This window comes from Entelurus aequoreus, linkage group LG02 (genome assembly GCF_033978785.1).
Source record: "Entelurus aequoreus isolate RoL-2023_Sb linkage group LG02, RoL_Eaeq_v1.1, whole genome shotgun sequence".
Classification (NCBI taxonomy): domain Eukaryota; kingdom Metazoa; phylum Chordata; class Actinopteri; order Syngnathiformes; family Syngnathidae; genus Entelurus; species Entelurus aequoreus.
The window spans coordinates 57,997,850-58,022,481 of NC_084732.1; the positions used below are offsets into that span (position 1 = coordinate 57,997,850).

Below are 24,632 nucleotides of genomic sequence, written 5' to 3' on the forward strand. Positions count from 1 at the left end.
TAAGGTAATGATCGGACATTACTTTAGTGTACGGGAGTATCGTAACTTTAGAGGTGGTGACACCCCTGACAAGCACTAGATCTATCGTATTACCGTTGCGATGCGTGGGTTCATTTATTATTTGTGTAAGACCACAGCTATCAATTATAGTCTGGAGCGCCACGCATGGAGGGTCCGATGGGGTATTCATATGGATATTAAAGTCCCCCATTATGATTATATTGTCGGCGTGCGTCACTAGATCAGCAACAAACTCTGAGAATTCACTGATGAAGTCCGAATAGGGCCCAGGGGGGCGGTAGATAACAGCCAGGTGGAGAGGCAGCGGTGTGACAAACCTCAAAGTGAGCACCTCAAACGAGTTATATTTATTATTTAGGTTAGGTGTAAGATTATAGTTTTCATTGTATATTTGTTGGAAGGTCAAAAATGAAATTCTACAATTGAGAAATATGGAAGTAGTTGAAAATCCTAAAATTGAAAACATGTGTCATGAACAATTTAGAAATTTGAGAAGAGAGGGGATTTTTGGGATGTGGAAAACTGATTGTGAGCTGAATGTTTTTATGTTGAAGTTTATTTGAATCTTGTGAGGGATGTGAACATTGTAAAACATTGTCCATTCATTTTTTATGAGAATGTCGTCACAGAAAGTGTAGAATTTCATAAAATGTTGAAACTATTAGTAACATGTAAATAGTATATTACACAATCAAAACATCCTTTCTGCCTTGAAAAGGCAGGGCTCTTTGTATTTGGAGCCACTCGCTAACATTCTCTCTCTGTTCGTCCAGGACCAACTTTGTACTTTGCTCACTCATGCACTCAACATATTTTACATATCACATCTCATTCGGCCCATGACAACATGTCTACAAAACCTAATGAAGGAACTGGCCAAGTATTTTTGTGTAATGCTGTTTTCATTTTGGCACAGGTCCTCTGAATGCCTTTGTTCATCGTGAAATGTTTGTCTTTTATTTTTCCCATGTTTACTGCAGACAATTTCACAGTGTGAAGACTCTCTTCATTCACAAGCTCTGAGCACAAGCCTGCAGCATTCATCCCTTATTTCCCCGTCAGATCAACTGTCTTTGTCTGCATATATAGAAGAAGAACTTGCAGCCAACAACAACCACCTCAAGGTACCTACATATATTTGTCAATGTACCAACAACTTGCTTACATGTATCATAAATCAAATGTGCTAACAAATGAAGGTATTAATCAAAGTGTTAACAACCACCTCAAAAGTATTGTACTCACATGTTACTAAAGTGCTAACAACAAGGGCTGGGCTGACACGATGTATTGTCCCACAAATAATTGCAGATAACCAATATTATGCTATAATATTATTTTGAAACCAATTCAAGCTCTTAAGTAATGTTGATTTAATAATACTAATAATAATGCTGTTACTGTGATGATGATCTGTTGCCCGGATCATGTTTTGTTTTAGTTTGAGACTCCCTTAGTTCTGTTTCAGCACCCCTGGGTTTGTGTTTCTTGGTTGCCATGGGTACTGATTATTTTCACCTGCCTCTGGTTAGGGTTCGGACGCCCACCTGCTCCCAATCGGTAATCAGAGAGCTATTTATTCCTGCCTTTCTCCACACTCGGTCTGGCTGTTTTGTTTGCTTCATACAAAAAGTTATGTTTGGTTATTCCTGTGATTCTTGATTATTTTTCCTGTGCTACGCTTCGCCATAGCTTCCCATGCTATCGGCACGCTTTTCTGTTTATTTTTGTATTCTTGACTGATTTATGGAAAATACATCATCGTCCTACCTGCACGCTGCCTCTGGAGTGCAGTCTGCATCTTGGGGAAATGATCCGTACATTACCATGCCACCCAAGCGTAACAGAAAACAGCCAGCAAGAAGTTTTCCCGCAGCTGTCATGGAGGAGTTGGACGAAGAGACGTGGATGACGCTTAAGGCGATGGAAGCGGAGACACTCCGCTATTCTCCCAAGGAGAACGACAATCTAATGTGGGGCCCCGGGGGTTCATTGGTCCCCGTCAACATCGTCGCACCACCGTCTCGGACGCGTCAGCGAATGCGGAGGCCATCCAAAAAGGCTTCAACTCGCTGCCAGGACGCGCCGACCCCTGAAGCTCCTCCTCCGGATAGAAGCACGCCACAAAAAGCTTTGTCTTCCTCTCCTTCCATGTTGGGTAATCCCATTAATAATTTCGGCAAACATTTCTCCGCTTGGGCTGTTCGCCAGCTAGATGCCCGCTTTGTCACTCTGCCACCACATTCCCTCCTTGTCTCCGCGACAATCCCCTGTTGGGATTTTAGATGGACAATTTAGAAAGGAGGAACATTCTACCCACCTCCTAACCTCCCACCCTTGGCGTCAGTTACTGCTATCACCAGTAGTGTCTGGTATCCGATTCTTGAGAGGGGGGCTAGGGCTAGTAGTTGTGCAACGAGGGAGACACAGCTGCGTCCAGGCAGGCTGCTACCTCTTGCTCGGCCCCTGCCGCCTGTCTTGCTTCCTCTGCTTGGTTCGCTACGCCCGGTGCGGCCTCCTCGTGCTCAGGTGCCGCCTGCCTCTTCACCAGCAGGGGCGCCATCGGATCAAGCGCCAGCCTCACTTGCAGCTTCAGTGCAGCAATCTTCTAGGAACCCTCCAGAGAAGTACAGCGCAGCTTGGATGGAGGATTGGAACCAGAAGGTGCTGAGGGAGCTGGAGTTGGAGGAAAAATCCCACTCGGCAGTGGGCCTGCAGACGCTGTCATCCTCTTCGTCTCCTGCTGTGTAGCCGCCGCCATCTTCTCCATTTCCTGCTGTGCAACCTCCTTTGCCTGCAACCTGGCGATCTCCTTTGCCTGTACCTTGTTGACCTCCTCTGCCTGCATCTCGGCGACCTCCTCTGCCTGCGGTGCTGTGACCTCCTCGATCTCCTCTGCCTGCTGTGCTGCGACCTCCTCGACCTCCTCTGCCTGCGGTGCTGCGACCTCCTCTGCCTGCTGTTCAAGCTCCAGACACACGCCTCCAGCCCAGCCGCCTCTTCTGCCTGCTGTTCAATCTCCGGATACGCTTCCAGCCCAGCCGCCTGCTCCTCAAGCTCCGGACACGCTTATAGCCTAGCCGCCTGCGCCTCCCACGATAAATAAATAAATGATAAATGGGTTATACTTGTATAGCGCTTTTCTACCTTCAAGGTACTCAAAGCGCTTTGACAGTATTTCCACATTCACCCATTCACACACACATTCACACACTGATGGCGGGAGCTGCCATGCAAGGCGCTAACCAGCACCCATCAAGAGCAAGGGTGAAGTGTCTTGCCCAAGGACACAACGGACGTGACTAGGATGGTAGAAGGTGGGGATTGAACCCCAGTAACCAGCAACCCTACGATTGCTGGCACGGCCACTCTACCAACTTCGCCACGCCGTCAAGTACAAACGTTCTTGCTGTCACAATATTAATTGAGCTCATGGAAATAGTGTATCTCATGTATATGTCCAGTCTGCAGTAGAACCACAAAATGAATCAAGGTGTACTGTACCAAATCAAGCCGTACAGTCTATCAGAAATGTAGCTATAGATAACGTTTTAACACCTACCTTGCAACACTACCTATATATTTTTATTCAGGATAAAAAAGGAGGGTCTATTTGCAATGAAGCAGCTTGTCATTTTAGTGGAAAATGCACTTGTCATTTGATTCAAACACAAAGCCTACTGCGCTGCAGTAGGCTTTGTGTTTGAAAGACGTCTTCGTCTTTAGCAGCTTCCCCCACGACGACGTCTTCATCTTTGGTGGCTCCTCCCACAACGACGTCTTCCTCATCGTCTTCGGCGGCTCCTCACAGCGCCGCCATCTTCCTCGTCTCCAGCGGGCCGTCCCACGGCGCCGCCATCTTCCTCGTCTCCGGCGGGCCGTCCCACAGCGCCGCCATCAACCTCTTCTCCGGCAGGCCGTCCCACGACACCGACATCATCCTGGTCTGTGGCTGGCCGTCCCACTGCGCCGCCATTGTCTTCTGCATCGTTGCCTCCCCGATCTCCCGGTGGCCTGCCGCACAAGCGGCCATCAGATGCCCGCACACGGCTCCCTCAGTGGCCAATTAATGGACGCCCTTTGCGCCAACAGCAGCGACGTCCAGGACTTAGGCATCGGACTCGTCGGCTGCTGGGGTTCTGGCGCCACTCGCGTCTACCTTCTCGACGGCCACAGATGTGGCCGTTCCGTGGTAACCCGTCTCGCCCGCTGCAGCGGCGTTCGACTCGCCGCCGCCCCCTGACTCGTCCCCGGTGGATTCGGGGACACTTGGCCTGGCGACCCACCACCGAGTCCTCCGTCCGCCTTCCCAAGACTTTTGAACTTGTTCAGTTTGTTTTTTCTGGGGACATCTGGAATCTGTCCTTAAGGGGGGTAACTGTGGTGATACGTTGCCCGGATAATTTTTTGTTTTAGTTTAAGACTCCCTTAGTTCTGTTTCAGCACTCCTGGGTTTGTGTTTCTTGGTTGCCATGGGTGCTAATTTTTTTCACATGCCTCTGATTAGTGTTCGGGACGCTCACCTGCTCTCAGGCACTAATCAGAGAGCTATTTATTCCTGCCTTTTGCCACACTCAGTCTGGCTGTTTTGTTTGCTTCATGCAACAAGTTACGTTTGGTTATTCCTGTGATTCTTGATTCTAGTTCCTGTGCTAAGCTTCGCCATAGCTTCCCATGCTATCGGCACACTGTTTATTCTTGTATTATTGACTGATTTATGGAAAATTAATCATCTTCCTACTTGCATGTTGTCTCTGGAGTTTCGTCTGCATTTTGGGGAAAAGATCCGCGTTACCATGCCAAACAAGCGTAATAAGTACACCCTTTTAAACACTACATGTGTAAAAATTGTGTTCACCTTTACCCTAAAAACTGTTTATCTTGTTAGAATGTCAATTTTGGAATACAACATCAAAAAAATGTGACTTGTCCTCATGGTGGCAGTGTTTACTTACCCTTCCCGTTCTCCCTCAGCAACCAATATAGGCTATGACTGTCAGGGCTTGGTAAAAGGATTGGACTCAGATGCAGAGTAGGGAACTTGACAGGCTTTTATTTTGGCAGCTTCCTTTCACCTCCAAAGTCAAGGAATACAAATCTATTTTTTTACCAAAAAACTAATCGACGAAAAAGGTTCCAAAAAATAGGAACAACTGAAAATCACTCCGAACGGAGGAAAACACAAAAGCAAAGACAAACTATAATTGGCGCAGTATATGCTATAAAATGTATTAACAAAAAACGCTCCAACAGGAGGAAGAAACAACAGCTATGAAAAATTATACCCTATCTTATCTAATAAAGTTTAACAAAAATAGTCACTCAAAAAATTGAGGAAAATAACTGATAACTTACCACTTCGGCTGAATTAAGTCAATAACAAAAAATCACTCTGCTGAGGAGGAAGAAAGGAAAACTCAAAATAGCCACGAAGGGATTCAAGAACAAGGAACATAATCAGGAGACAAGGCAAGGCGTGGACATGGGCATGGATGCTAGATAGTACGAATGAACGAGACAATCTGGCACAGAACAAAGGGAGGAGTGGGCTTATAAGACACATGAGGGTAATAGGGAACAGGTGGAAACAATCAGGGAACAGGAATGACGTCAGACTGATGACACAAAAGGAAGGGCAAGTGACCTGAAACGAGAGAAGAGTTACTTTTCAAACTAAAACATGCAAATCACAAGACAGAAAAAACCAAGACAAGACATCCCTCACCGCGGTGTGACAATGACAGGATTACTAACCAAAATCCTGAGTCCACTTTTCAACTTGGCCAATAGGTTTATCAGAAGATAGCATGATAGGAAGTCAGACTTATTGGGTCTAGCATAGGGAAAATGTCATTGCTGTGAAATGCTGTTTGGAAAATGTGGATTTATTAGAATAGTGGGAATTTCGGGGATGTTGAAAATTATTATCTCGAATGGTTTAAATTGGTTGATGACATGCAATTCATTGGGAACTTTTGGCCAACAAAATGTGAAATTACAGGAAAACTAGGTATCAAAAATAGATAGCCAGATTGTCTTAAATAAGATGAATTGTTTGAGAAATTACAATAATTTCAATAGGAAAGTTGTCATTGAAAATGCAGATTTACGTAAAATGTCGACATTATTCGGAATGTGTCAATAGCAAGCCATCATTCACCATTTGTTAATATCTGTGGAAAAACGCAACCGATTTAATAGGACTCTGTAGAACTTCAGAAAAACAATTTGTGGGAAGGTTAAAAATGAAATTCTACAATTGAGAAATATGGAAGTAGTTGAAAATCATAAAATTGAAAACATGTGTCATGAAAAATATAGAATTTTGGTAAGAGAGGGGATTTTTGGGATGTGGAAAACTGATAGCCCAAATTTGAGCTGAATGTTTTTATGTCAAAGTGGTTTGAATCTTGTGAGGAATGTGAACAGCGTAAAACATTGACCTTTCTTTTTTAATTAGAATGTTGTCACAGAAAGTGTAGAGTTTCATTAAATGTGGAAATTATTAGTAACGTGTAAATAGTATATTACACAATAAAAACATCCTTTCTGCTTTGAAAAGGCAGGGCTCTTTCTCTCTCTGTTCCTCCAGGACCAACTTTGTACTTTGCTCACTCATGCACTGAACATATTTTACATATCATGACAACACTTCTACAAGACCTAATGAAGGAACTGGCCAAGTGTTTTTTTGTGGTCTGGCTGTTTTTTTTTTTTCATGCAACAAGTTATGTTTGGTTATTCCTGTGATTCTTGATTGTAGTTCCTGTGCTAAGCTTCGCCATACCTTCCCGTGCTATCGGCACACTGTTTATTCTTGTGTTCTTGACTGATTTATAAATAATAAAATAAATCATCTTCCTACTTGCATGCTGCCTCTGGAGTTCTGTCTGCATTTTGGGGAAACGATCCGTGCATTACCATGCCACCCAAGCGTAACAAGTACACCCTTTTAAACACAACAAATGTTTTATTTTCATCATTATTTTTTACAAAGTTCTCGAGCAAAGTCTGCATAGTGGCAACCATTTTTATCGGGCCTAACGGCGCGATGCTGTGGCGCCTCTGTTTCCAGGACGTAAGCAGTGTTGCCTAAAATGCATGAATAAATGACGTTTGTTCTGTAATTAAAAATTCAAACTTTATTACTAACCATCTAGAATTTTACTGTGGTTTATCATTATACCGTTTACCGTTACATCCCTACTCTATTGTAAGCAAAGGCCCAGCCAAACAAATAGAGTGGATGACTGCTAAGAGGGTTCACTCTGTTGATTGAATTCTGCTATTAAACAAATGCTCACAGGTGCTAAGATCGATGTACAGAGTGAACCCTCTTGCCCCCTGAAAGCGAGATACGAAGAAAATAAACACACAGACAATGCCGGTTAAATTATCTGGTTCATTGCATTTATTGTATGATTAATTGATTTATTGATTATTGTGTTTTAAACATACTTGGCCAATAAAGCAGCTCAAGGGTATTACACTTATATCTATTTTCACCAAAGTACTAACAACCACTTCAATGTACCCTACTTTTAAGTGCGTTACCAAAGGGTAAACAGCCACCTCAAGATCCTTGTATTGACCAAAGTGCTAACGACCACCTCAAAGCACCCTACTTATAAGTATCGTTACCCAAGTGCTAACAACTACCTCTAGGTCTTACTACTGTACACATATTGTCACCAAAGGGCTTTAATTTACCATTCACCAGCTTTGTTCATGTTCACATCCTGTGTGTAAGTCTGTGTGTTTGTGTATCTGTGTGAAGTTGCCCATTCCAGAGGTAAACGAAGAGACTTGTTGGGAGACAGAAACATGCCAGCAGTATCCAGCAGGACAGATGAGCAGCAATAAGACACACTCCAATTCGAACAGTAAGTACTGTATGAACTTGGACTTATATATTTATATGTATATGTATATATAGATATGTATATAAAACATATCCATCCATCCATTTTCTACCCCTTGTCTCTCTCGGGTTCACGGGGGTGGCTTATTGATCCTCTCTCAGCAGCATATGGGTGGAAGGCGGGGTACACCCTGGACAAGTCGCCACCTCATCGCAGGGCCAACACAAATAGACAACATTCACACTCACATTCACACACTAGGTCCAATTTAGTGTTGCCAATCAACCTATCCCCAGGCATACTTGCCAACCTTGAGACCTCTGAATTCGGGAGATGGGGGTGGGGGGGGTGAGGTGGGCGGGGTTTGGTGGTAGCGGGGGGTGTATATTGTAGCGTCCCGGAAAAGTTAATGCTGCAAGGGGTTCTGGGTATTTGTTCTGTTGTGTTTATGTTGTGTTACGGTGCGGATGTTCTCCCGAAATGTGTTTGTCATTCTTGTTTGGTGTGGGTTCACAGTGTGGCGCATATTTGTAACAGTGTTAAAGTTGTTTATACGTACACCATCAGTGTGACCTGTATGGCTGTTGATCAAGTACGCCTTGCATTCACGAATGTGTATTTAAAAGCCGCATACAGTATGTGACTGGGCCGGCACTCTGTTTGTATGGAGGAAAAGCGGACGTGACGACAGGTTGTAAAGGACGCTAAAGGCAGTGCCTTTAAGGCACGCCCCCAATATTGTTGTCCGGGTGGAAATCGGGAGAAATTCGGGAGAATGGTTGCCCCAGGAGATTTTCGAGAGGGGCACTGAAATTTGGGAGTCTCCTGGGAAAATCGGGAGGGTTGGCAAGTATGTCCCCAGGTGCATGTCTTTGGAGGTGGGAGGAAGCCCACGCAGTCACGGGGAGAACATGCAAACTCCACACAAAAAAAGCTCGAGCCCGCTGATCGAACCCAGGACCCTCATGTTGTGAGGCACCAGCACCAGTGGCGTGCAGTCACTAGAGGCAAGGGAGGCACGGCCTCACCTGCCATCATGGAAAGAAAAAAAAAAGTAAAAAGAAAAAAAATTAATTAAATTGTTATATGTATCCAGTCATTATACTAAAGTTATTTTCCATTTAACTTCACCAGTTTTAGATTATTTTTATTTTTATTTTCACATTTGCCGTTCAAATACTGAGAAGAGACGGTGCGGTGATCAGCAGCCAGTTGAGGCACGTCACTGATTTGTGCCTCAACCTGGATTGTGCGCAATGACTCGGCTAACTGCTGGCCTGCTGTGCAGTGAGACCGTATTGCTATATGAATTATATCAGCTAACTAAACTATGGCATAGTTTAGTTAGCTGAAGTATATAATGTACAGTGTATTTTGTCAACAACTGTATGTGTGTAACGTATTTCTTGTGCTGAGCGATCATAAAACTGGAGGCTCGTCTCATAACCCCGCCTCCTGGTGCCAAGCACCTCCGCCGCAGAATGCACCGCCGGACGGGAGCGCCGCGGCCACACCAACCAAAGCCCACACCCAAACCCTCCACGTGCAAGACCGAATCCACCCAAAAAAAGTCACTTAACAAGAAGCCAAAATGTGCAAAAACAACAATGCTCGCGCGGCGCGCCGGAGGAGCCGTGAACAGGGACACAACATTAGGTACACCTGCAGACTGCTGCACGGATTTCATATTTCATTCATTCACGACTCTTCCAACACGAACACCACTGCTCCCGCACTTATAAGTAAAGGTAAGACCATAATAACGTTTTTTTTTATTAAATGTGCTTTTTTGTGTGCTACAGTTTGTAAGTGTAAAGTTAAAGTACTAATGATTGTCACACACACACTAGGTGTGGTGAAATTTGTCCTCTGCATTTGACCCATCCCCTTGTTCACCCCCTGGGAGGTGAAGGGAGCAGTGGGCAGCAGCGGCGCCGTGCCTGGGAATAATTGTTGGTGATTTAACCCCCAATTCCAACCCTTGATGCTGAGTGCCAAGCAGGGAAGAATGCTGGTATGAGCTTTTAAACATAACCCGTTAACTGCTGCCAATCACATGGTGAATAAGATACTCTTTAGGGTTCATATGTTTGTAAATCTGGGGGGGCGTGGTTAAGAGGGGAGCAGTATATTTACAGCTAGAATTCACCAAGTCAAGTATTTCATATATATAAGAAATACTTGACTTTCAGTGAATTCTAGCTATATATATATATATATATATATATATATATATATATATATATATATATATATATATATATATATATATATATATATATATATATATATATACACTACCGTTCAAAAGTTTGGGGTCACCCAAACAATTTTGTGGAATAGCCTTCATTTCTAAGAACAAGAATAGACTGTCGAGTTTCAGATGAAAGTTCTCTTTTTCTGGCCATTTTGAGCGTTTAATTGACCCCACAAATGTGATGCTCCAGAAACTCAATTTGCTCAAAGGAAGGTCAGTTTTGTAGCTTCTGTAACGAGCTAAACTGTTTTCAGATGTGTGAACATGATTGCACAAGGGTTTTCTAATCATCAATTAGCCTTCTGAGCCAATGAGCAAACACATTGTACCATTAGAACACTGGAGTGATAGTTGCTGGAAATGGGCCTCTATACACCTATGTAGATATTGCACCAAAAACCAGACATTTGCAGCTAGAATAGTCATTTACCACATTAGCAATGTATAGAGTGTATTTCTTTAAAGTTAAGACTAGTTTAAAGTTATCTTCATTGAAAAGTACAGTGCTTTTCCTTCAAAAATAAGGACATTTCAATGTGATCCCAAACTTTTGAACGGTAGTGTATATATATATATATATATATATATATATATATATATATATATATATATATATATATACATACATATAAATAAAAGAAATACTTGAATTTCAGTGTTCATTTATTTACACATATACACACACATAACACTCATAGGTGGATTAATGACCGGGCCTACCGGGCCCAGGCCCAGGGGGCCAGAGGCCCCAAGGGGCCAGGCCAACTTGGCCCCGCGGCCGCGACCCAAGCAAAACTACTTTTGCAAAAATAATAATCTTAAGCCCCAAGGGGCCAGGCCAACTTGGCCCCGCGGCCATGATCCATAGAGGGTAAGAGGCCCCAAGGGGCCAGGTCAACTTGGCCCCGCGGCCGCGACCCACAGAGGGCCAGAGGCCCCAAGGGGCCAGGCCAACATGGCCCCGCGGCCATGATCCATAGACGGTCAGAGGCCCCAAGGGGCCAGGCCAACTTGGCCCCGCGGCCACGATCCATAGAGGGTCAGAGGCCCCAGGGGGCCAGGTCAACTTGGCCCCGCGGCCACGATCCATAGACGGTCAGAGGCCCCAAGGGGCCAGGCCAACTTGGCCCCGCGGCCACGACCCACAGAAGGCCAGAGGCCCCAAAGGGCCAGGCCAACTTGGCCCCGCGGCCGCGAGCCACAGAAGGCCAGAGGCCCCAAGGGGCCAGGTCAACTTGGCCCCGCGGCCACGATCCATAGAGGGTAAGAGGCCCCAAGGGGCCAGGTCAACTTGGCCCCGCGGCCGCGACCCACAGAGGGCCTGAGGTCCTAAGGGGTCAGGCCAACTTGGCCCCGCGGCCATGATCCATAGAGGGCCAGAGGCCCCGAGGGGTCAGGCCAACTTGGCCCCGATCCATAGAGGGTCAGAGGCCCCAAGGGGCCAGGCCAACTTGGCCCCGCGGCCACGACCCACAGAGGCCCCAAGGGGCCAGGCAAAATTGGCCCCGCGGCCATGATCCACAGAGGGCCAGAGGCTCTCAATCATTATTATCAAAGCTAATTCTCAAATTGGATGGATCACACAACCTCACTCACATATTCTTTATCAATTATTAAAGGTTGTTTCTGAATTTTGATCACAGAACTTAATGCAAATATTCTTGATTGATTGACAAAGCTCATTCTCAAATTTTGATTACACAACCTTACTCTGACAAATTATCATTATCAAAAAGCTCTATCTCGAATTTGGATCACAGAATCTCACTCAAGTATTCTTAGCTGTGCCCCTCCCCCATCAAGTCTTTCATAAACCGGTCTGTTCTTTTAGAATCTCCTCATTTGGTATTTTGAACTCGTGAGAGACTGCTCAAAATTTGGTTTCCTTTCCCTCAGTTCAGACTCAGAGATAATTTGAAATCATTCAACAAGAAGTTTAACGCGCGCACACACACACACACACACACTTGAGTTGAGCATTACTTGGAAATTCTTATATTTTCCATTTTGCTGTTATTATCAGCATCTTCCCATTTTGTCCTTTTCTTTCGAGAAAGTTTACAGTCTGACATTTGTCACTGCTGTCAGTTAATAACTTTTTGGTCTTTGACCCATTTTGTCATTTTCTCGATTCGATCGTCACTGACCACTCTCTCCTGTCTGGCAGACATCGTTGCTGCCATCATAGCTAGCAAGCTGCCTGCAGCGGGTCATCCCTATGTTCCCCGTCCCTATGTTACCCGGGTCCTATGTTCCCCTCTACCGGGGAACTAAGGACCCTTTTTAAAAAAAAGGGTTCTATGTTCCCCGCTGCGGGGAACGTACAACACTTTTTCCAGAAAAGGGTTCTATGTTCCCCGCTGCTTCCAATGCGCGACTAAGTAAGACGCACGCAGACACGCATGACAGAGACGCGTTTAAGTTGTCGAAGGAAGGAAGTTCGCGTTTGAGTTGCTCTATCTGCTGCCGCACGCCCTGTGACAGGTTAGGTTTAGGGATGGTTTTGGTCAGGGCACAATTTCGCCAAAAAAGTGCTCCACAACGCCCTGTGACAGGTTAGGTTTAGGGATAGTTTTGGTCAGGGCACAATTTCGCCAAAAAAAAGTGCTCCACAACGCCCTGTGACAGGTTAGGTTTAGGGATGGTTTTGGTCAGGGCACAATTTCGCAATTTCGCCAGATACAATGCAGGGAACATAGGACCCTTTTTTAGAAAAAGGGTCCTAAGTTCCCCGGTCGCATACAAAGACCCAGGAACAACCGGGGAACATAGGACCCGGGGAACATAGGACCCGGGGAACATAGGCACGCTCCCGCCTGCAGATAGCAACATTTTGGTGTCCTTTGGGAAAATATTTAGAAAGAAGACAAAAGTACACACAGTTGTACAACTATTATCTTTATGATCTTTTTTTTGTTAGTTTCTCTGTTACTGTGTGTGGCCAATTAAGCGACTTTTGGCCATACCTGGCTGGTGACATTTAGCGACTTTCTGGTTGATGTTAAGATTAATAATAGCAACAGTTCTCTTCATCTTAATGCAATTTATTGTGTCTGTCTCTCCACATTTTGCCATTAGGTACTTTGAGCTCTTGTTGGTCAGTCACTCTAAGGTACATTGTTGCTGCCATCATAGCTAACAAGCTGCCTGCAGATAGCGACATTTTGGTGTCCTTTGAGAAATATTAAGAAAGAAGACAAAAGTACAAGACATTGTACGATTACTATCTTTTTAAAATTATTTGTTTCACTGTGTGATTGACCGACTTTGCCGCTAGATTTCGCGTCTTTTGGCCATACCTGGCTAGCGACTAAAAACATCATTTAGCGACTTTTTGATTGTGAAGATAAGTGGTAAAAGCAGATCTTCCTGTTGGTCTTCCCACATTTTGCCATTTGGTACTTTGCACTCTTCTTGGTCACTCCAAGGCATTTGTCCCTGCCTTCAGCTAGTCACTTGGCTCTTTTGGAATATATTTCACTGTAATTGGCTCTCTCTCTCTCTTTCTCCTCAGTACAAATCAGCCTGTTCCCTTGCCATTCATCACTGACCACTCTGCTCTCCTGTCTGTCAGACATTATTGCTGCTTGCAGATAGCTTGGGGTCCTTAGAGAAAATATCAGAAGAGAAAAGTACACAATTATCTTAATTATCTTTTTTATTCAGTCAGTCCTTCAGTGAGTCCCAGTGTGTTGGCGATTAAGCAACGTTGGCATTCAATTAGCGACTTTTGGCCATACATGGCTGGCGACTCAAAAAACTAGAAAAAAAGTACAAAAAGTTGTACAATTAATATCTTTATTATCCTTAATTCCCCTGAATCCTAGAGTGTGTTGCAATTAAGCAACTTTGCTGCTAGGTTTAGCGACTCTTGTTTTGGGCATACCTGGCTAGCGACTACAAACATTATTCAGCAACTTTTTGGCTGTTAAGATTAACGTTAATAAATTAAATCCTAATACAATTTATTGTGTTGGTCTCGCCATCTTGCTATTAGGTACTTTGAATTCTTGTTGGTCTCTGCTAAGGTATCTGGCTGTTGTCTTTGCCTTCAGTTAGTCACTTGGCTCTGGAATATATTTAACTGTACTTGGCTCTCTCTTTCTCCTCAGTACAAATCAGTCTGTTCCCTTGCCATTTAGACATTTTCTTGATTGGATCATCACTGACCACTCTGCTCTCCTGCTGTCTATCAGACATTGTTGCTCCCATCATAGCTAGCAAGCTGCCTTGGTGTCCTTTGTGAAAATATTTAGATAGAAGACTAAAGTGCACAAAGGTGTACAATTATTATCTTTTCAAAATATTTGTTTCACTGTCAGTGTGATTGACCGACTTTGCCGCTAGATTTCGCGTCTTTTGGCCATACCTGGCTAGCGACTGAAAACATCATTTAGCAACTTTTTGGTTGTGAAGATAAGAGGTAAAAGCAGATCTGCCTGTTGGTCTTTCCACATTTTGCCATTTGGTACTTTGCACTCTTGTTGGTCACTCCAAGGCATTTGTCCCTGCCTTCAGCTAGTCACTTGGCTCTTTTGGAATATATTTCACTGTAATTGGCTCTCTCTCTCTTTCTCCTCAGTACAAATCAGTCTGTTCCCTTGCCATTTAGACATTTTCTTGATTCGATCATCACTGACCACTCTGCTCTCCTGCTGTCTATCAGACGAATCAGTTGATTCTCTGCTCTCAATTGTCTATGCTAGTAAGCTGTTATTCTCTGCTTTGGAGTGTTGATGCTGGGTTGCTAGTTTTCTAAATCACCTCACACACTTGAAGGAAGCAGCACCGATCATAAACACACAAACAAACTCACACACACACACACACACACACACACACACACACACACACACACACACACACACACACACACACACACACACACACACACACACACACACATAGTTGGTTTATCTGTTGTGATAGGCAAAGAGCCAATGTGCAAAGAAAGAAGGGAAATATGGATCATAAACGTTTAAGTGGAGGAGCTAGAAAAAAAATTCAGCAAGAAAAGAAAAAAAAGGAATCAGTTTTACTTGAGAGTGTTCCAAATATCTCCAGCTTCTTCAGTACAAAGACATCTGCTGAAAGCAATTCTATAAATGCTACTGCAAATTCAGCTAAGGTTAGCAATGCACCTGAGCTAGCATGTAGCTCCCAAGATCCTGAGACCACTACAAGTGTAGACACTGAACCAAATGCTTCTGATGCTTATGATTCAACCAATTCAGCAGTAGCCAGTTGCTCGGATGAATGTGAGGTCACTGCACCTCTGGACAGCATAGAAAATGAGCTGAATCTTTCTTCAACACCATCTACAGTGACAACTCTACCTAGTGATCCCTCTAAATGGGCTGAGACCCTCACTGAGTCAATGAAGGAAGTTCTTATTCAAAGAGGTGCAAAATCATTTCACAACCGTCACAGCCATTATCCAGCTTCTGTGAGGAACAGTGGGCTAGGAGGCAAAACCCGATGCCTAAACAATGAACATTTTACTTCACACTTGCCCAATGGACAACGAGTACAAAGAGAGTGGCTGATGTACTCTCCCTCTACTGGTAATGTTTACTGCTTTGCATGCAAACTGTTTTCCCCAAAAACGCATTCTTTTGTGACAGGCTATTGTGATTGGAAACACTCAGAAAGATTTGGTGAACATGAGCGAAGTGCTGAGCACATAACCTGCATGCAAGCAGTCTTGAACCGCGCCAAAGGTGCCACAGTTGATGCAGACCTGTTCAAACAGTTTCAGGCAGAGAGCAGCTATTGGAGGCAGGTGTTACAAAGAGTTGTTGCAGTCATTAAATTCCTTGCAGAAAGGGGCCTTGCATTTAGGGGTAAAAATGAATCGTTAGGGTCTCCTCTCAATGGGAACTACCTTGGTATTCTGGAGGTCCTGGCTGAATTTGATCCCTTTCTAAAGGATCACATCAGAAAGTTTGGGCAGATGGGTCGAGGTAATACCTCATATCTGTCCTCCACCATTTGTGAGGAATTCATTGAATTGATGGGTGCAAAAACCAAACAGGCTATAGCAGATGAACTGCAAGCAAGCAAATACTACTCTATCATTGTGGATTCAACCCCAGATTTATCTCATGTGGACCAATTGACATTCATATTCCGTTTTGTTAGCAAAGAGGGCAGTGTTGTTGAACGCTTTGTGGGTTTTGAGCCCATTACTAGCCATACAGGTGAAAGTTTGGCTAACTGTGTCATGTCTGTGTTGGAAAATCTAGGGTTAGAGCTGTCAAATTGCAGGGGGCAGGCTTATGATAATGCCAGCAACATGTCAAGGAGGTATAATGGGTTGCAGGCTCACTTAAAGAAAAGCAACCCATTAATACACTATATTCCATGTGCAGCTCACTCTTTGAATTTGGTGGGAGTCAACAGCATTGACAGATGTGGAAATGAAGTCTCTAAGTATTTTGACTTGATTCAGTCTATTTACAACTTCACAACTGCATCCACACACCGATGGGACAGGGTATTTGGCAATTCCAACATAGATCTCACACTTAAAGCTTTATCCAACACGCGTTGGAGTTGCCGTGCAGAATCTACCAAAGCACTGTGGCAGAACTACAGTAAAATAAAAGCAGCACTACAGGTTATTTCCACTGATGACACAGAGAAACGAGACACACGAACTGAAGCTGACAGTCTAGTGCGGAAGCTGGATTCACTTGAGATGGCCTTCATGGCAGGCTTTTGGGACACTGTTCTGTCCAGATTTCAGGCCACAAGTCTGCAACTTCAAAAAGCAGACATGGACCTTGGTACAGCAGTTAGATTGCTGGAATCTCTGCACACCTTTGTTCTCTCCCAAAGAGATCTATTTGATCATTTTGAGCAGAAAGCCTTAAACATGTTGGGTGGCACCCCATCTTACAGGGCTGAACGGACGAGGAAACGTAAAAAGTTTGCTGATGAATCAGCATCCCCAGATGTTGTGCTTGAGGGAAGGCAACTGTTTCAAATAGAGACATTTATTGCCTCTATTGATCAACTGAGTTCAAGCCTTAATCACCGTCTGGAGGCCTACAAACATCTGAACAATTTGTTCAGTGTCCTTTTCTCTTTGGATACAGAGTCCAATGCTTCAGTCCTTCACAAGGCCAAGATTCTCACTGAATCATACCCATCTGACCTCAATGAAAGTCTTGGACAGGAGCTTATACAGTTCAAATCTTTTATACAGCTCAACAACACTGATGAGGAGAGGACCCCTTCAGGACTGCTCAAAACAATAATACATTTTGGACTACAGCCTACGTTTCCTAATACATACATTGCGCTACAGATTTTTCTCACTCTACCGGTCAGTAACTGTGAGGGAGAACGCTCATTCTCTCTTTTGTCAAGAGTAAAAAATGAGCTGCGCACAAGAATGACTCAGAAAAGATTAAATGCGTTATCTCTAATGGCAATTGAGAGTGAGCTGACAAGAGAGTTGGACTTCAATGATGTGGTGGATGATTTTGCAAAATTGAAAGCACGAAAGAAACCCCTTGCTTAAAGGTGCACTGTGTAAGATTTTTAGGTTATTTCCAGAATTCACCCATTCACTAATGTTAGGCTACCTGTTTTCATGAATACTTACCACCACCATAAAATTCTAAGTATCCATTATGACTTGGAGAATTGCACTTTTGCCATTTCTGGGAAGTGTCACCTGGATTGTGAAGATAGGATTGACTTTAGGCAGAAGCTTGGTGCTTTCTCTGGCAAACTGAACCTCAAGCTTCATTCTCTGCAGCTTTGCATTCTTGTGCAGACTTTCATCCACAAGGAACTTTTCAACTTCCCCACTATCGTGAAGGGGCCATCAAAAGATTTCAGTGTGTCCAGCATGTCTAGTCTCTTACTCTCCTTTCTTTGAGCCATCTCTTGTTTCTCATCTGCCCTACTCTCGAATTTTGCCTTCATGAATTTACTCCAGTTGAGTTCAACCTCCCTTTTTGCTTGTGCTGCTGCCTTGAAACCTCTGAAGCTCCTGGCTCTTCTGTAAAATTATTGACCTATTGACTGCGTTCAGTGTGCCCAACTTCTTCAGTTTGTAGTCCACCTTGCCACATTGTCTCTCCATCCCAATGTTGTGCACAGGGGTGCCATCAATGTTACTAGCCTGTTCACTGACAGGGTCCATTGGGAAGGTCTCCTCATCCATCCTCTGCCTGGCCAGGACAGTCTTCAGATGGGGCAGCATGAGATCTGTCAGCTGCTTCACTTCATCCAAGTATTCGGCAGCCACGTCTGACACTGAGTTCAGGACATGTCCAGTGCCTGTCCAGCCACTATAGCATTCTTGGAAATGGGCTATCTTGACCTGCATGCAGCCCTTGTACCATGAACTGGCCTACACCTTTCTTTGTGGTGCTCTCCGATGCATGTTATCATTTTACCTTTCTCCTTCTCCTCAAGCTTAACCACAAATAGATACAGACTTTGAGCCTCAATTTGCTGCACAGCTGCCGTTATGCCAATGTGTTTTCCTAAGATATTATTTTATTTTTAATGATAGAAGGGAGGAAAAGGGGGCAAAAATCATGTCCGATTTAGTTTTTTGGGTGGGTTGGGGGGTTTATTTCATGATAGCTACCAACTTCCAATACATAATATCTCTCAAATGACCCAATGCACCATCACTGAAGTGGGCGTAATCATTTTCAAAAATGTTTATTTTTAGGCCATTTATCCCCTCCCCCTGTGTCTGTGTGAAACCTGTGCTTGTCAGTGTCTGTGTGGTATACCTAATAGTGTGTGTGCAGTATGTGCACTCTTCTGTACAGTACAGTGTGCATGTCTGTTCACAGTATACAGTATTTCTTGCATAGTGCGTGCGTGTGTGTGCGCCCACACGCGCGGGGGGTTGAGGGGCCAAGACCATGTCAGGCCCAGGGGGCCAAAATTTCTTAATCCGCCCCTGATAACACTCATCTACTCATTGCTGAGTTTAGGGTTGAATTGTCCATCCTTGTTCTATTCTCTGTCACTATTTTTCTAAACATGCTGAACACCCTCTCTGATGATGCATTGCTGAGTGGCACGCACAAAAGTGCTTTGATCAAATGCACTAGAGTCTGGAATCTTCCATCTCTCCCTAGCATGGCCCAAAACCGGTCAAGCTTTGCTTCCTGAGGAAGATCTTCACTACCAAGCACTTGGTAGTCCACTACTTCTTCACGGAGGCTATCCAGGTCCAATCGCAGCTGCGGCTTGGAACTGACAAGCGTATTTCTTCATCTTACTAGTCGTCGGCGTCGCCACGGCTGTATCTTCCTCGTTCTTCTGCTTCGTCTCCTTGTTGTGTGCGCAGTTGTGCACTGCACTCTCTAAAAGCCGTAGATGTTATTGTCACATATGCATGTACAGTAGATGGCAGTATTGTCCTGTTTGAGAGTGTCACAACATTGCTGTTTACGGCAGACGAACTGCTTTACGGTAGACGTTTTCGTCTACCGTAAATTCGGGAGATTTTCGGGACAAAATTTGTCCCGGGATGTTTTCGGGAGAGGCGCTGAATTTCGGGAGTCTCCCGGAAAATCCGGGAGGGTTGGCAAGTATGCTTTATGTCATTATCAACAATAGTATGCTCATGTGTAAACTGTCCCATGCTTCTGTTCTGAATCCCCTGAATGAAAGTGCGAGCGTGCTAGGCACCGAGCTAAAGCTGTCAACCTGGTGTCCAGGGTGTCAGGGAGTGAGGTTTACTAAAGTAAACATGGCACAGCCACACTGGCTGGCCTCTGTTACACATGTTTCATCTGTGATCCCTTTCAACAACAGAAGATAATAACGCCCCTATAACTTAAATGAAAAATTGAAGAAATACAAAGATGTATTTTGGATGTTATATTTTCTTGGTAATAATTCTAAGATTGGGTCAGTTTGACAGCATGTTTCTGGTGTTGCTTGGTTTTGATGTAGGTGTTCGTCCTTACTGGATCGGGGACCTGAACAGCATCATCATGAAGAGCCCTGCGATGTATGCCAATGAGCCTAACAGGAGTGGTCGTTTCTATGGGAACAGAAAGTCCCAATCCCAACAACTTGATTTTGCACAAAGTTCACTTCAGGTAAGCTAAAGCTAAAGCTAACAAATGTCAATGTGTGAGTTCCTGCTTACTTTACCAGCTGCCAGGAAGTACAAGTTAACTCTAATGGTAATTGCTGCTACTCTGTGACAATTTTGCAATCCAGCCAAAATTTAAGCAACATTTTACTTATTATTTTGAAAGACTGTTAAAAGTCTATGACTTAATGATGAGGAATGTGTTTCATTCATCTTGTCTCCAGCATAGCCGCCCATCACGTGCTCTCAGCTCTGCGCAGCTGGTCCATTCCTGCAGTAACACTCAGGCCTTTATGATCTGTAACATTGTGTTGATGAAGGGCCATGGCAAGGTAGGATACACTCCCATATGTAAAATGTACGCAAGGCGGTGTCTGCTGAAAGATTTTAAGCAATTAGGAAGGCAGGTCTGTTACTCTCAGTCTCAAAAGACTGACTGAACTCAACAATATAGCAATAAAAATCATGTTTTGGACTCAAATTGCAATAGTCTGGTTAGGTTTTGTATTCTGATTGAGAAATGAGACTTGTAAGTGTTGTACAACAAAACATTTATTTGAAATATTTACATTACTACAGGCATTTATCTGACATCAGTGCAAACAAAAAGCAACAGGCCAAGCTGTGAAGAAAAATCTACAAACTAATAATAAATAGACTCAGCGTAATAATAATAATGAAAGGACTAAGTGACCAAAAATCAGATACTAGGAGCTAAGTAAGGCAGGGCAAACAACACATAAAGGAAACGGAACCAAATTGTGTTTTCAATTAATATTAGGGCTTAAACATGTATACTATATTGTTGGAAAAGTATTGCGATATATTTTCATAGTGTCATTTTTTCTCACCCCGAATTTTATCACATATTTATGAATGATTACCATCTGAAGGTGGAAAACATTTGTTTTCTGTGGAAAATGTGCTTATTTTTGGAGAGAAAAAAACAAATGTGCAGGCTTTCCCATGTTTTTCATGTTATTATCAAAGTTATAATGGTAGTTGAGTTGAGTTTAGTTTTGTTTCGAACATGAACACACTTATAATATAATACATCACATATTTTCATATAATTTCTCCTTACAACATGTCCAAAAAGGAGTAGGATAAAGCAAAGCTTATTTAACCCTACCCCTTTCCCACTTCAGAGCACTTACAAATACATATGTTCATTTACTGTCTTTTTTTTGTAACACAATGACATCAGTGAATGATTAGTACAGCAGTTCTTGCAATAGATAATTAAGTCAGTCATGATAAACATACTGAGATGGCAAATATCTTGTTTTCAATAATGATGAAGATATTTCTCAAGATTCTTCTTCCTTGTACTTTGTAACCACTTTTAATTTGAACAGCCTCTTTAACTGGATCATATTAGTACATTGTTTAACTTCTTTGCTTAATCCATTCCATAACTTCATTCCGAATACTGATATGCTAAAGGTCTTAAGTGTTGTATGTGCATACAAATGTTTTAAGTTAGTTGTTTCTCTAGGGTTATATATTCTTCTGTTGTATATTATTGGGTAGAAGATTATAGTTAGTTTTGTACATAACTTTAGCTGTTTGCAAATGTACCAAATCATTGAATTTCAATATATTTGATTCAATAAATAAAGGGTTTGTATGTTCTCTATATCCAACATTATGTATTATTCTAATTTACCTTTTTTGTAACACGGTTAATGAATGACGTGTACTTTTGTAGTTGTTTCCCCATATTTCTGCACTATAACTCAGATATGGTAAAGAATATGGAGTGACATTTTGTTTTATTCATTATTGAAACATTTCTTGCCACTTTGTTGCATATTTTTTATATGAGATTTTCAGTTAATTTTCTCATCTATTATTACACCCAAAAATGTGCTTTCTTTCACTCTTTAAATATCTACTCCGTCTACGTGTATTTGTGTTTGACTTTCTCTTCCACTGTTGTGTCAATTGTGCTGCTTTTTAAGGGTCTGGGTTTCAGCATCGTCGGCGGGAGGGACAGCATGTATGGACCAATGGGGATTTATGTAAAGACCATTTTCCCTGGTGGGGCAGCGGCAGCTGATGCACGGCTACAAGAGGGTGAGGGCCAAAATAAGCTTACATCATCACCAGCCAATCAATCATGTTGTATTAGCATACACTGTTATGATGATACAAATGCATGTGATGTATGAGGAATGACAATATTAGAAAACATTTAGGCATGCTATCTCAACGTATGGACTTCCTAACCATCCCCACATGTATTTTTTCATATTGTATGTGCTGTAGGGGATGAGATACTGGAGCTCAATGGGGAGTCACTGCATGATTTGAGTCACAATGAAGCTCTCCACAAGTTCAAAGTAAGGCTATATACAGTTTGATATTTTTCCTTTATTAATCATTGCGGTTTACTGACAGTTGAAATAACTAACAGTAAACCTCCATCCATCCAACCATCCATCCATAATGACACTAGTACTGATGTGATTGTGACGAGTTGACAAAGACACTGTATCATTTTGCAGCAAATCAAAAAGGGTGTATTGAGTCTGGTGGTGAGGACTAGCCTGCGGGTGGGGGCTTTGTGTGGCCAGGCCCAGGTAACTCAGCTGTGCAGATCACGCTCACTCAGCTCCACCACAGGCATGGATGGGATCAGTGCCGACATGAGGGACTACGACTACTTGACTAAAACTTGCGACAACTCTAGAATGAGTGTTGCTGGGCAGCCTGCTAAACCCAGAGACCGCATCATGATGGACATCATCCTGCACAAAGGTCAGCCTTGTTTTAATGTTTGATCACAATGAGGTGGGTTCAGATGGAGTAAGCGGTGCTAAATTTTGATGACAATGTGCAGGTATAATGGGCTTACCAAAAATGTACAAAGTTCTCGCTGATAATCGTGTAGTCCATTACTTTGTCTTGCACAGGTCCTTTACCTTTGACAGTTATTTGGTCTTGCCTTTGGTGTTGTAGAGGTTTGATTGAGGAGAGTGTTTATGTGACAGGTGTAATTCTAAACACAAAAATAGTTGAGATCAGGAGACATCAGGAATCATTTGTGTGTTTCATGGACACATAACCACCATGTGGGGTCACAGTGCTTGTTAGTTGGTAGGAGATCAAGAACTTATTTCTTCATGTCCGCCCTTTATTATTGAGTCACATCAGGTTGTTGCGATTGTTTAGAATCACATTAAATTGGACCCAGAATGAATTCTGGTATCTGAAGTTATAGGTCAAATTATTTTCAGCACGTTATACCTTGTTGTTAGAGAAGGGGAACTGCACTTTTTTTTGCAATTTTGCCGATCGTTGACAATCATTATGAAATCATGGATTTTTTTTAATGCATTCGAAATATTAAATAAACGTAAATAAAAGTCGGCTTACAGTGGAGCCAATGGGAGCTCCACTATTCCGCGCTTAAAATCCGGTAAATAACCATTCAAAAAGCACCAACAATACTCCATCTACATGTCGTGATTTGAATATTAACCAAGTATTAGTGATATTGTTATTATAAGTGCTAACGCAGACAAACTATTTATTGCGGCGCCGTGATCACTTCCTGTATCCTTATGTGTACATCATCGAGTGGTCTGCTGCTTCCTCGCTTCCTTGCTCCCTGTAAGTTTATTCTGCATCTTAAATCATGCATCTCAACTGAAATATAGATGACTGAGGATAGTATCCGACAAGTTGGGACACTTTGACAGCCGTTTTGGACCTGGAACTGGCGAGGATGACACAAAAAGCGCTATTACTACATTACATATATACTTACAGCATGTATATAAAACCCTAATGGATGTATTGTGATGTGTCTATAGGAGCTCTATAGGCAGAATTGAACGACTCCCATAGGCTCCATTGTAAGCAGACATTTGATCGAAATTATTTAATGTTAGACTGCGTTAAAAAAAAATCCATTCGTCGTCATGTCTTTCATAATGATTGTGAACGATAGGCAAAATTCCAAAAAAGTGCAGTTCCCCTTTAGAAAAAAGTGTAAGCAGTATGGAAAAATGCATCTGTTTTGAACTGCTCCTTCCTAGAGGCCGGTGTTGGTCTGGGTATTGGACTGTGCTGCGTTCCGTCCACTGATGCGTGTCCTGGAATTTTCATCCACACCCTCTCTCCTGGATCTGTGGCACACATTGATGGCAGACTCCGGTAAGGTCTTATTAACGGTGTGTGGATGTAGACATGACCATGTTGTACTAAACTAAGCAGTTAGAAAATGTTATTTTGCCATTGAAAAATAATCAGCAAACTGAATTTGAATACATTAATACCAAGTTACACACAATTTTGTTGTACTAATTATATGGGAAAATTCCCTTTACAGTCAGTGAGACAGTAGGGATGGGTTTCACATTTGAACCCATACAGTACCAATTCCCATTACCAGGGAATC

The 24,632-nt window shown here is 43.0% G+C and overlaps 1 protein-coding gene across 1 annotated transcript in view; it reads left to right on the plus strand.

Moving 5' to 3' along the window:
* il16 (interleukin 16) overlaps positions 1–24,632 on the plus strand; it is a 120,722-nt gene that overhangs the window by 46,028 nt on the left and 50,062 nt on the right. The window contains exons 6-13 of the mRNA XM_062029980.1: positions 1,002–1,145; positions 7,799–7,904; positions 20,080–20,228; positions 20,449–20,556; positions 22,189–22,303; positions 22,496–22,569; positions 22,735–22,987; positions 24,271–24,388. Of these exons, the coding sequence (XP_061885964.1) occupies positions 1,002–1,145; positions 7,799–7,904; positions 20,080–20,228; positions 20,449–20,556; positions 22,189–22,303; positions 22,496–22,569; positions 22,735–22,987; positions 24,271–24,388 (1,067 nt within the window). The remainder of the gene's footprint in view (positions 1–1,001; positions 1,146–7,798; positions 7,905–20,079; positions 20,229–20,448; positions 20,557–22,188; positions 22,304–22,495; positions 22,570–22,734; positions 22,988–24,270; positions 24,389–24,632) is intronic.